This window comes from Bactrocera oleae, chromosome 4, assembly GCF_042242935.1.
Source record: "Bactrocera oleae isolate idBacOlea1 chromosome 4, idBacOlea1, whole genome shotgun sequence".
NCBI lineage: Eukaryota > Metazoa > Arthropoda > Insecta > Diptera > Tephritidae > Bactrocera > Bactrocera oleae.
The window spans coordinates 2,362,950-2,377,282 of NC_091538.1; the positions used below are offsets into that span (position 1 = coordinate 2,362,950).

A 14,333-nucleotide genomic window follows, 5' to 3' on the forward strand; every position below is an offset into this window, starting at 1 on the left:
TTAAGTATGTACCTGTGGTCGAGCTCAGGCGCTCGAGCGTCAGGCGTTTCCTTATTCGGTCTCACAATGCAATTATAATAATCTATGTTTGAATCTGTGCTAATTTGGAAAATTGGCAGGAAAGAGTTATTACTTGTAGATGAGGAAAGCATTTAACCCTTTTTTGTTTTTGGTTTCCAATTGTGCCGCTCTTGTGACACATTACATTCTGTTTGCATATTGCGACAATGTTTAATATATCTGGGCTAATGAGTTTTGTGTGTTGTGATTTTCGGCAGAAAATATGTTGATTTTATTTTAGAAGGTTTCTCTCATTTGTCAGAGCGCTGGATTGTGTGAGTGGCGACTGAATTAAAGCAGTTCTGTACAAATGTTTGTGGTTATAATAAGTAAACTTTTTAAAGTGTTTAAAATACTTTCGAGTTAGTTTGCCTTCGGAGTTGCAATAGGTGAAATTAACTTTACTTAAAAAAAAAACCAAGAAAACACGTTAACTTCAGCCGCATCAAAGCTATATACAGCAAACATACCCTTCACAGGTGCATTTCTTAAAAAATAAAAGGGCATAAAAAGCTTTGCCTAGCAAGTATATGCTATAGTGGTTCGATCTGAACAATTTTGATGCCGATGGTACAGTTGCCTTACACAAGAATCCATGCCAAATTTCTTGAGGATATCTTGACAAATAAAAAAGTTTACCATACAAAAACTTGCTTTTGATCATTCAGTTTGTATGGCAGCTATATACTATAGTGGTCCGATCTGAACAATTTCTACACAAATTGTACCGTTGTCTTAGGAAATATTTCATGTGCAATTTTGTCAGATCAAAAAGTTTTCCATACAAGGAGTTTATTGGGAACGGTCAATTTGTATAGCAGCTATAGTGTTGCCATCTCGGTGTTTGCGACAAATGTGTAGCTTCTTGAAGAGTAGTGAAATAAACATTAAAAAAAAATTTCAAATAAGGAAATAAAAAGATTTCTGGAAGTTAAAAGTTTCCCAAGTTACAATATATACGGTGCAATTTAAGCTTGTATTTTAGAGCAAGTATTACTGTACTTAAATGCAAAAGTAAAAAAATTAAATTGAAATAAAAACACACCTCTTTATCCTTGAAATACCATGGTTTTTGGTGTGCAAGAGCAGCTAGTTCATTCGCAATGCGTCACCCGTAAACTATTCGCATTTTTCGTTTCTGGGTTTAACAAACACGCGTCTGCTTTAACTCATTTTTATGTTTAAACTTTTGCTACTTCCATATAATGTATATTTTTCTCATATTTCATTCTCTATACATGTTTCCTTCAACTTCAGCACATTTAATTATGTGTGGATCAGATAGTACAATGCCTTATATATATTATTCACCAATGTGTAGCACTCGAAAATATGACAACTGCGTGGCACCTACACAAATCTACTTCACACAACCAGTTGTCACACTTTCATTGACACATTCACTTGCTCGTTCATTTTCAGCTTACTTACGCATATATTTGTTGCTATGCGCTACATTTATATGCGTGTACTAGCACCAACACACATACAAACATGGCATATAAAGTGAGTTTATAACCGAAATTTAATTGAATTCTTTCAGTTGACACTTTTATTTTGTTTGTTTGCAATATTTCATTGGTAAATAAATTTATTAACCTCGCAAGCCGCACCGCGTGTATGTAGCTGAGGTTGTTGTAAGCAACAACAACTTTAAATGGCGCTCCACAATGTGTGCAGCTACTAAATATTTCACGCCTTCGGCAGTTGCTTATTATTCTCAATAAATTTTCGTGTCTTTTGTTTGTTGGGGCATGCCGAATTTCTCGATTTCAACGTTGTTACACTGCGTACGTTTGCTTTTGCTGTTGTTTTCGGTTATTTGCGTGCTTTTCTTTTGTGTCACTCAGTTCATTTCCCGCTCCGCAGGCTTCAACGTTGCGTATCTAGCGACACCTGTCAATTCAGTTTGTACAAAGTATTATTTGTCTTGTTGTTGTTCAAGTTGCGTTTTTCTTACATTTTTATTGAGTAAATATTTGCCCAACACTTTTTGCCTCACTCTTTTATGCTTAGTTGCTCACATGCTGTAGGTAGTTCTTAGCAGTTTTTGTCGCTTAGCGTTTAGGCTGTTCCCACCGCTTTGTTTTCTCGACTTTTTCAGCAACTTTCTGTCAAAGTTAAATAAATTGCCTTTTGCTACACAACGTCGATTTTAATGTAACTCCAAACTCCAAAAGACTATTTTTTTTGCCTACGGAAGCGAGTTGTTGTGGTTGTTTTTGCATTTCTTTCTAAGCGTGTACGTCAATTTGTTCGTGAAAACCTGCTGTGCGCGCAACTGAGAGTGTGCTAAGTGCTGAGTTTTACACTTTCTTTCTGCACAAACGATTGCAGAGAAAAACAGCTGCAAAAAGTGCCAACAAAGGCCACATATGTGAGTTGTATAAAAGCTAGAAAGTGACATTTATGAAAAAAAAATTTTATTTTTATTTTTTGGAATTCTAACAATTAACTGAACATATTCAATACACTAAGTTAGTTAAGTGCAGGATGTTCTGCTAGTTTTTTGCTTTACTTTACTTTACTCGAGTTATATTCGCTTTATGAAACGAACCAAGCATTTACCGCGCGAAAGCCGCGCACAAGTACACTTCACTCCAAGTGCTTAACTAAAGAAAACTTTAACTAATTTTTAATGCATACATTTGTATATATCTGTGGCTGAGTGTAGGCATGGTTCTCACATTACAATGCGCCACTGCGTATGAGCAACTTTTTTTTGTTTAGTATGCAAAATATTGCCTTTGGCAAACTTTTCAACACGGAATTTAACGAATGTAACACGGAATTCGGCATTATGTGTTGAAACTTTGCACCACCAACTAATGCCACCACGTGCACACAAAACGTATGCATGTATGTGTTATGCAAGCACACCAATGAAGGCCATATCTGCGACATGAAATCGATTGACTTTGCTCGCGCGCTCATTTTACCGATACTCATATGTGTCTTTTTTTCAACTTTTTACCGTCAACTTCATCGGGCATTTGCGCTTTGTGCAAAGTCACAATAAAGAAATCGTTGTCACGTTCTATCGAGGCATAAAGGTGAAGCACACGCACACACACATGCAGAGTCTGCTGTGTTTGGGCCACGCGCTGCTCTAACGGCCAAGTTTGAGTTAGCACCGCAATCGAACGGTATCGCAAACAATGGCAGCCAACACAACACAATGAAATGCCAGCAAATACCAGAGAACAGAAGTCAAATGTCAAATGAATGCCAACCGAAATAAAACGACAACGTTTGCCCCCTCACGGCGTACGTGCAGGTGTTCACTCATCGGTGTTGGCCTTGCAAGCAGCACAAGTGTATGTATGTGTGCTCGCTAAAGTTATTGCAGCCATTTGGTGTGTATATAAATATATGCACGTGTGCGTTATTTATTCAGGTGCGTCAATATTTTTGTATGTAAATCGCTCGTCGATTTAGTGAATTAGATAAATTTGAGCGCACAATTGCTCACGCCTCGCACACCGAACGTTACTTGGCAGTTGATGCAATTGCTAGACGTTTGTCTTGTTAGAAAATGGTGGATCATGTTTGTGCCTTAGATGGACACGAGGTGTAAATATGAAATGCATGTGCAGACATATGCGGATTAAAGAAATATTTCATATTGTAATGTCTACGTCCCAGCCGTCAAATTAAAGTTCTCGGTTGACATTTACTAGCACGTGTGTTTCGGTACTGGCTGAGCGAAAATCAATAACAATTATTTTACCCCTCATTACTAGACAAATACTAAGTGTAATTCTTTGAGGTGAGAAATTTTCTTGATTCATCATCAGCTAAGGCTTTTGCACGCATATAGTAATGATAATTTATCAATTTAGCTGAAATTCTCTTCACAAACAAAAAAATTTCCATAAAAGAATTTTGATCGATCAGTTTATATGGCTGCTATATGCTATAGTAAGCCGATCTGTACACTTTTTTTTTGGAGATTACATTATAGCCTTAGATATTGATCTGTACTAAATTTTGCGTAGATATCCCGTCAAATGAAAAAGTTGAATTACAAGCACATGATGCCGATCGTTTAGTTTGTATGACAGCTATATGCTAAAGTGTTTCAAAATCGGTGATTCCGTCAAATGAGCTCCTTCTTGGGAAGAAAAAATACGTTTGCAAAATTTCAGACGCATATCTCACAAGCTGAGGGACTAACTCGCGCATATACATATAAATGGGCATATGTGGACAAAATGGACTCAGCTCGTCACGCTGATCAATTACATTAATTTGGCAACACCGTTCCAGCAATTTTTATCTGCAATAATTATGGCGAACATCAATTTAAATTTATCGCAAATTTATTTCCATTATTCACGATACGAACTGCCGCATTTGAGCTCCATTCATACGCGCACACATATGCGACTGTACCCAGGCGAATTAGCATTATTGACCAACTTATGTTCGCATGTCAAGTGAGTGTGAATTTGGTTTGTTAAGTCCTAATAGAACTTAACTGTATCCCGTCCGCAAATGTATACAAGTAACAAACACAGAGAACAAAAGCGCACAGCATATGTGTGCGTATGCGCTTACAAAGGTAACACAAGCATACTTAACAGTTAAGTAGTGTTCGGGTCATTTTGCATAATTCAGTATTAATAAAGCTATATAAGCATAAAAGTTGTATGTTTTCAACACAGCAACCAAGTTGCGCACCATTGCTCTTTCCACACGGGCAATGTATGGCATGCCCAAGGGATGCGAGCTTATTATTACGAGCCGCTTGAGCGGCAATGAAGAGTGACCGGCGCGTCCAACCGGGCGTATGAGTAACATGCAATATTGCCTTTTGCTTTTAATACCCTCTAAGTGCCAATGCTAAGTGAAGCGTAAAAGGGTTGCATAGAAAACCAGTGGAAAATAGTTGTAGTGCATTGACATGCAAAGATAACAGTGAAAGGGAGTGTGAGTGTGCGCTATGATAATAGATTGCTGCTGAAACTAGAATAATATAAATGAAATGTTGCTTTTAAAAACACTTAAATATTTAAAATGCTCATTTCCACTGGCAACATGTGTTTGCCCCTTTGGGGTACATATAACGATAAGTATTGCATAACTAAGCAGCACTTAAAAATTATTAGCAAATTCATACTTCAACTTATTTGCTAATATTTTACACTCTTGTCCATTGCAGTATGGCGAACTCTCGCTCACCACCAATCCCGCCTTCAGCCTCTACAACACGCCACAGCGCGCGCCCGCCGCGCAACGCCCAGTCTACACCGCGCCACCGCCGCTGCTCTCCACACGCACGCCACCCAACATCTACACACGCATACCGGGACGCTCCTACCTGCCCGCCTACGAGACGCGCACCTCACCCACCTCGCCCTATGGCTCGACCACCACCTGCACCATACCGCTGCTCAGCGGCCAATCCAACGGCTCTCTACAAACGAACAGCAGCACCCTGGGCAGCAATTCAGGTGGCGGCGGCATGGGCGGTGGCAGCCTCAATAGCAACGCCAGCAGCGGCATGCACTGTAACACATTGCCACATCCGGGCGCTTTGCAGCATCACGCCTCTGCGGCCGCAGCTGCCGCGGCGGTGGCGTCCATGACGACAAATGGCATGCCCACAGCGCTCACCTCATCGATGACATCGGGGAATATTAGTCTGGCTGCAACGCAATCGCTGCTCACATCGCCGCGCACGCACAACGGCGCCAACGTCGCTGGAACTGGTGGCGGCAGCGGCGCGCTCTCACTCGCCGGCATGAGCATGGGCATGCCAGCGACTACAACGGCAACTACAGGCGTCATGCCGTTACTCAACTCATCGTCCGCTTTGCTGGGCAGCGGCAATTATGAGACAGTGGCCTCCTGAGAATTACCGAAAGATGACATTAAGTGTCAATTTGTATGCATAGGTGGGAGTAGTACGTGTACCAGCAACGCGGAGCGCACCACAATCGTCTAGTGAGACGAGCGTATCCATATGGAGATGCGGAAGCGTTGGAGAAAGTGCCGATTTGTGGGCATTGTGTAAATTCCTTGTAATTTAAATACTTAGCAATAAGGCAGCTGAAGTAGGTTCACTTGTGGCAAAACGAACGCAGCGCAAGTAGCGAAAGCAAGTGTGGTGAGTTTTGAACGTGAAATTTAACTTTGACTTACTTTCAAAAAATATATGTGCGCTTAGAAACAATTTTTTGAAGCAGAAAAAATTTTCAGTTTCTAAACTTTTAATGAACTACTTGCACAAAGTACCTTAAGTAACTGTTAAAATATTTTGCAAACAGTTTCTAAAAAGAAAATTTTATATATTTACAGAAATTATTTTCTTGTCAGGTTGCACAAATGAGTTTCTAAATTTATTTTTAGTACAAAAGTCTGCAGAAATGCAAGAAAACGGCGAGAATTTTGCAAAGTGAACAAACATATATAAGACTTCCAAATGTAATGCGTAGTTAAGTTATTGTAGAATCACTTAGTGGGATATATGAATGTATGTGTGTACTGTAAATCATAAATTGTAATTTAGATCGAACTAACTAAACTACAGCTGAGGGCAATGCATTTATAAAACAAGTACCTTTGCGCAAATCATATATAAATATCTATCTGTGCATAAAAGCGTCTGTAAAAAAAACACTTTAAATTTTTTGTAAGCTTGAGTACAGCTTACAGTGTCGCTGTTATGTATGCCTGCGCTAGGATGGCGCAGTTAAAAGCTCGCTTCTTAAATACCTTAGAAAAAAAGACACAATATGGTAGAACCAAGACTAAGGGTACATAAAGTGATCCAGTGATTCAAGTGATTCTTTTGCAGTTTACTTAAGTTGTGTTTATGATATTTCTTGTAGGCTCTGTATTATACTAGTTTTTTATCTTCGCGCCAAAATGTAGGCAACAATTTTTACCTTGATTGAATTCTTATTAGTTAATTTGCTTAACAATTTTCTTATTTATTTAGTTGTTTTCTTTTAATTTTATAATTTTTTTTAAATTTCTAAACTTTTTTATTTTGTTTTATTTTTTTGTTTAACTCTTATATTTTGCTCAAAAATTTTTTAATTTTTTCTATTTAGATTTTTTTTTTTGAGAAATATTTATATAAGTTTTGAAATTTTTATAAAATTTTTTTAATCTTTTTAAATTTTTTTTTTAAGTTTTATTATATAAATTTTTTTAAAAGTTTATTTATACCTTTTTTTAATATTTTTTTTTAATTTTATTTATATAAATTTTTTTATTTAATTTTTTTTTTTAGTTGAAGAATAGAATATATTAATAGTTTTTGAGCAAAAATTTAAATGAGTTAATTTTTTTTATTTTTTAATTTTTAAATAATATTTTAATATTATTTTCTTTAATTTTAAAAATTGAATTTTTGTTCTTTTCATAACGATAAGCTGTAGCGAGAGCACATAGCAGCGAAATCACTTTGTATGACGAAGCTTACAAACAATTTACAAGCAGAATTTAACGCTAAATGTAAAGCAAAGCCATAAATAATATATGTGTGTATATAAACAAAACTGCAAAAGTCTCTTTTAGTTAGTAGCATATTTTGCAAAATTACAAAGTATTAGTGGTGGCTAACATTTACAGAATATCTTAAGTTCTCAACCAATTTCAAAACCATTAAATGTAACAAGTTTGCACGAAGAAAAGCAAACTTGCAAAAAAATCGATTGAATAATGAGAGATTTGAAAACATTCGGCTCTGACCAAAACAGCCAAAAGTATTTCAGCGCCCCACTGCTGCTATATAAATAGCATATATAATGTATATAATATCTATAAAGTCTTTCATATACATAGCGTACAACACATACAATATAATATAATATAAAGTAAGCATGATCGAGGTGAAGACCTTTAGTTAGCCACATTGAACGAAGTTACAAAATAACAGAAAAGACTAAAGCTTGCGCGAATACTATGTACTACAACAAATACATACAAAAATTCAACTAAAGCATATATTCAAAAAAAAAAAAAAAAGAAACACTAACTAAGTAAGTGCATAAATAAGCAAACAACAAACACGTAATGTAAAAACTGTGCTGCATTCTAAAAACAGAAGAAATTCAATAAAAAAGTGTAAGAAAATATTTTGATTTTGTGTATGTAAAAATCATTCTATATAGTCCATATGTTATATAGTATAACAGTAGCTAAAGAGAAATTCTTTTCATTTACATTCGATAGCTGAAAATTTATGTGGAAAAAATCACAGTGAATAAACTTAAAACTAAATTTAAATGCAATTTAAAATATATACGCTAAAAAATTAACAAAAATATATATACATACATATATGGTATATGTTTAACTAAAAGCTGATAAAAATCAACTAAATGAAATACAAACAAATCAAATAATCCTTTCTCCCGCCCACAAAAATTGTAACTCAATGAATTTTTCTACCTACAAACCAAAAAGATATATTAAAAAATTACAAAAACACACACACATTATATATAGGCAAATATGTAAAGTTATGGACAAAACTCGTATTGATTGTTGACTAGTTATGCAAATTCTATATATATTGCTGTCACAGTTTTAGCTGAACGTATTGTTTTTGCTGAAATAAAGTGCTTTTTCTCGAAGAATATCTAATATTGTAAAGAAATCAAGTGAAAACTTTCAAACTACAACCAAACTCTTATATGTATGTGTAAAGCGCATGCTAGATAAATATTTTCTAAATTCTGTTTCAGTTAAATTCGTTAGAAAATGTATGGCAGCTGTATGAAAATTACAGCAAAAAATTTGAAATTAAAAAAAATTATTGGAAATATTTTTTTAACATAAACATTTAAGCGCACAACTTTAAAGCGTACAATTAATTAAATTTAAGTTAATTTAGGCGTTAAACCGTAGTTATATTTTCAGACAATTTGCAGTTTTTGTGTAAATATGTAAGGCTTCTTATTTTATATTTATTATTTTTGTTAGAAAATACTTCATTTATTTGACGAAAGTTAAAAAAACAAATATTTTAAATATTTATTTTTTCAGAATTTCTGTCAAATTTAATTTTTTTGTTTTATTTTGTTGGCAAACATTTATGATTTATAATTTGGATTTTTTTTCGAAAAACTTTAAAACAATTATAAATGCTATTTTGTAATGAATTTATGGTATTTTTAAAATTTTGTTTGTATGAATTTTACAAGTATGTACGAAATGTTTAAATGTATGCCAATTTTTTAGAAATATATAAAATATTTTCTAATATTGACTGTAAAATTACATGAAGAAATATTATATCAGAAAAATCGTTTTTTTAAAGAAATTTTATGTTATGTGGTATATTTTCGATTTTGTGGTAATAAAATATATGTTTATTATTTATTTTGTATTTTTGTTTAGTGAATTGAATTTTTTTTTATAACTTTGTTTAATGTTTATAATAGTTTTTTCAATACTTTTTTGTTTATGTCTTAAAAAATTATATTTTTGTGTGTATGTATATATATATTTTTTTTTTTATTGATTTTCGTAATGTTTTGCTCGTTTATAATAAAAAAAACTGAACAAATACTTATATCAAAGCGTTTTCCTGTCCTTATGTTTTTACATTCTATTGTAAAAACGCCCAAACCCTGTCTGAATAATTTTTTTAAACGTCTTTACAAATAAGTATGTATGTATGCAGTTGCTACAAAAAAAGCATTTAACTATTATTTTCTTTTATTATTAAACCAACATTTTTTTTAATAATTAGATGTTACAAACACTTAAGAAAATATATGAGAAATTGCGAACCTATAAATTGACTACTTTTTTACTTATGATGGCGAGAATATTGTATAAAAATTAGCGTAAATTAAAAACAAAAACACAATGGAGTAAGAAATTATTAGATAATTAAAAATACAAAAAAAAACCGAACATGAATAAAACGAAGATATAAGCAACAAAAAAATTAAATAGCATGCGATTTTTATTCAATATTATTAGATGATGTTTTTACAAACTAATTTAGGAAGTTTCATTTTATATGGTGAGTAATTTCAGTGATTAAAGCTGCACAAAACATTCAAACCGCCTTCGTCACAATGATATTTAATGCGCTTGATTTACCTGGATTCTGTGTCTAGGTTGCCTAGGCGGAAACTAAAGCCGTAAAGTAACGGTGGGAAGGAGGTTGTCATCAAAGAAATTTTCATAAATTTCATAATCCAACAAAAATAAATTAGTAATTATTTACTTCCACAGAATTTGCGCAAAGAATCTTTTTATAATTGTTTACTTCTTTGTCTTCTCTGTCCACTTGGCTTCATTTAAGACGAGCAAGCAATCATCTATGTAAAGATATGCCGAAATGTCGGAGCATGTCAGAATCAATCAACGCCAATTTATTATTAATTAATTTTGCAGGAATTCTAAACAAACAATTATCCCAAATAAATTCGAACTCAGTTTTTCTAAGATGAAATCCTGCATTTGCTTAGCTCTTCAATGCTGGCAAAAGCAATTCCTGAGCAAATATTGGCTTAATTAGAGACATTTTGTTTTAATACCAATACAATCTGGTATTTGATTGCTGCTTGTGCAACACATCAATCGATTTTTATTTATTTACCAAAATATGTTCATCCTTTGTTTGATGTTTACTACAAATAATTGATATTTATTGCTTATAAAGAAACTTAAAAGGAATTGATTAATTAATTTTTTTTTAAGCTGGCAAAGCATTTGGCTGGATGTTTCATGAAACAACCATTACTGCCTAAAGGTATGCTACGCATAGGTGAGTATTTTCGGCTTAGTTGGTTGTACAATACACCAACAACTGCGTTTGTTAGAAGATTATTAAACGTGCTTCTTGTTTACATAAAATATCATCCAAAAAGTATGTCACGATAATTTACCGCATTGCTTTTTATTTATATCAGATATCAGTCTAAAAGTATGCTACGACATACGGTGCATGTTTTCTAGCATATCCGTGGTGCAATACTAAAAAAAAAAGCCGTTTAAAAAAGTCTATTAGACACGCAGAAGTGACTAGCAAGGTGCGAAGAACTTTTGTCTATAACTTCCGCAATTTCCACTATGCTTGCTGCTCAAAATATTTCCAACTCAAACCATTCACAAATATTGCGGTTTTTATTATATATACATAAAAACCCAAACGTACTGTCTTAGCTTCGCCTAAAACGACTTGTTATAAATAACTCGTTAGAAAATAATTTTGAATAATGTTTAATACTAAAATAATATAAATTATGCATATACGCTAATTTAATTTACCGTTCTGTTACCCGAGGGCTTATGCTTAGTACTTTGAATGGAAGGTTAAAGAGAATTCTGTTTTTAGCTGGAAGGGGTTTATGTATTAGGAACGACATCAAAGGTTGCACACATTTTTGTACCGTCAAAAGTCCATTTGAATTGAAACTAGTCGCAAGCGTAAGCTTGCAAAGAGACGCTTCCGTTAATTCAAATTACACCATGGCAACCGCAGCTATCGACTTATGAGCTGGTGCGTGTGGATTGCTTTGTAAATTTAGAATTTCCAACACAAATAAACAAAACCGAACGCACACACACACCAACAACACATCAAATAACCTACTTACATTGTTATTGCATACCGTGGTATATGTGCGTGTGCGTGTGCGGCCATGCACGTGTGGTTAATTCGCAATTCTGTCGTAGCGACGTATGTAAATGCCACTAACAGCAATGCCACGCATAACAGTTATACCCGAAGCTCTTGCTCGCTTGCCGCTTCTTACCTTTCGCCATTTGCGCAGTCAAGCCGAAAGTGTGTTATGCCCTACAGCCACACACATTTGCAAGTAAATGTTGCAACATTCTCAAAACAACACCGACAAATTCACACCAAACGCCTAAATTTCCAATGCAAATTCGTCTGAAAATTTGTGCTAACCACCTTTCTTGGTCTGCAATATGTTGTTGTGGTGTTGCTCTGCCATTTTCAGACTTGTTTTAACATATTTGCTAAAGTGAGTTTAGGCGCGTGGAACATGTGTCGGCTTTCAAGGACTCTATTTCTAATACAACGTTAGCAATAGGTGCTTATGAACGCTTTGGGTTTAAAATTATACACTGAACTTACTTAGTAAGATGTAAGTTTATATGATCACAGGTATAAACCAAATACATATACACCACATGTAAATGACATATAGCGAAGTACAATACTTTGATTTTGTTATAGCGCATAAGCAGTTATATGATAAGCTGACATTATCATAGTAGTAAAATATCATTTCTCGAACTACTTTCTTTTATCCTCTAACTGCGCTCTTGCATACTGTACTTTATTAGTTTTCTTGTTTGGGTCACGCAATACTAATCATAGAGGCATACTTTCAGGCGTTTACTAAAAGGCTAAAAATTAAATTACAAGACTCCTTTAATGTTAGCAAATTTAGGGTTCACCTTACTTATAATTATTTTCCATGCAAATATTCTGTTGGTTATATACTGTCTCTGTTTCTAAACGCCCAAACTAACATTCGCGCCTTATTTAACACGATCGTAAAGAGGTTTTATCAATACTTTACCGATTTTAAGAAATAGCAGACTCCACCAGCACATAGCTGAACTACATTCAATAAGACTGCACTAATAAAACCGAATTCGAGAAGAACCTGGCATACAAATTTTGATACTCGAAACAGGCACTGTAAATGGAGCTTTGCGAGTTGTCTTACATCCATTCTTAATAGTGCGGAAGAGGTATTAATATTTTTTCCAATGTTTCTGCGAAAATAATGGAAAGCGGCGAGCACAACTTTCGTTATAAAACCTGCTTTAAAAATAACTTAATTTTATTCCTCTATCCTTAAACATAAGCAAACGGATATGCTAGCAACAACTCGAGCATTCTTTAGTTGTCGCGGTTGCGCTCATTAACAACTGTATTCTCTTTTATTAATATGTACTATTGACATTTTTCCAAACTGTCAATTCAATTGTAATACGTACAGTCATTTAATCATATATTCATTACATTTCAACAATCATCACTTCCATTTACACACACACACACACATGCCATATGTTGAGCACTCGTAAACTGATAAATGGAAAATGCCAAACTTTGTCAATGATTGAGCCAGCCATGCAAACGAGAATGAAGTGACCGAGCTCCGCTCTCAACTCAATACAACTCAATACGCGCTCAGCCGAGCTGAACAGCGCTAAGCGGAGCAGAACTGCTGCAACAATCATTGTCAATTATCAACCAATTTCATTTGTTATTAACTTGCTACTGATTGCTACTGTCAAGCTATCTCCACCCATATCTCTGCCCATATTATATAACAAATACATATGCATTGCATACGCATGCTTGTGTATTCGATTTTTGGGCTATTTTTCAACGTTCCTTATTATCGCGCAAATGATTCAATGGAAAGGTTTCATGTATTCATATATCGATGTAAGTATAATATATATATGTATATAAGGATATAAGTATATGTATATGAAAAGGAATCTTATGAGTATCCGTAGAAGAAACATTTAACAACGATCCCAACACACATACATACACTGCAACAAATTGTTATTGTCAAACCATATTCTAGAGTCTGTCAATTCATTCATTTGTGGCTTATTATTTCCTGTCATTTGTACGGTAACGACAACGCAGCTCGACAACGCCCAACCAAATTCTGCACAATGCTGTTTAGGCTAGTTTGCCACCGCGCCAACATCCACTACTCGATCATCCCTCATTGACAGCGAAATACAATTTAGCCGAACGCATTTTACTTCGCAGATATCACTGCTCCTATTGTCCAGTTAGGCTCAACACATACACACATATTATATTTCACATACATACTTACTTATACTTATGTATATATAATGTGTGCAAACAGGAAAATTAGGAATCGCAGTATCGCATATCACACAAATGAAAATACGTATATTCAAAGTGAAAACAGCACCAAAAAGTAACAACAACGACAAGCAACAACACCGGTTAGCTACATATTTCTGTTGGCATTGAAACACGTTAATATTTCTCTGCCAATTTTACTCTGTTAAATGCCAATATTGACGTGTTGTTTTGTTGCTGGTGTTGAGTTAAATTTTCTAAATTTGTTTCACGTTTAGCTGCTCAGTGAATTTGATGAAAACTTTTTCCAAAAAAGACAAAAATATAATATAACTTTCAGTTGCAATGCGTTATTTTCTGATGTGAACTTACTGCTGATACTTTTATAAAGAAATAAACAGAAATAAATTTTTATACATACATACATATGTCTATAACAAAAAAGTCAATATGTCATCTA

At 34.2% G+C, this 14,333-nt stretch overlaps 1 protein-coding gene across 1 annotated transcript in view; it reads left to right on the plus strand.

Moving 5' to 3' along the window:
• side-V (sidestep V) overlaps positions 1-6,969 on the plus strand; it is a 125,341-nt gene extending 118,372 nt beyond the window's left edge. The window contains exon 13 of the mRNA XM_036374548.2: positions 5,225-6,969. Coding sequence (XP_036230441.2) covers positions 5,225-5,917 — 693 coding nt within the window. The 3' untranslated portion in view covers positions 5,918-6,969. The remainder of the gene's footprint in view (positions 1-5,224) is intronic.
• The last annotated feature ends 7,364 nt before the right edge of the window (positions 6,970-14,333 follow it).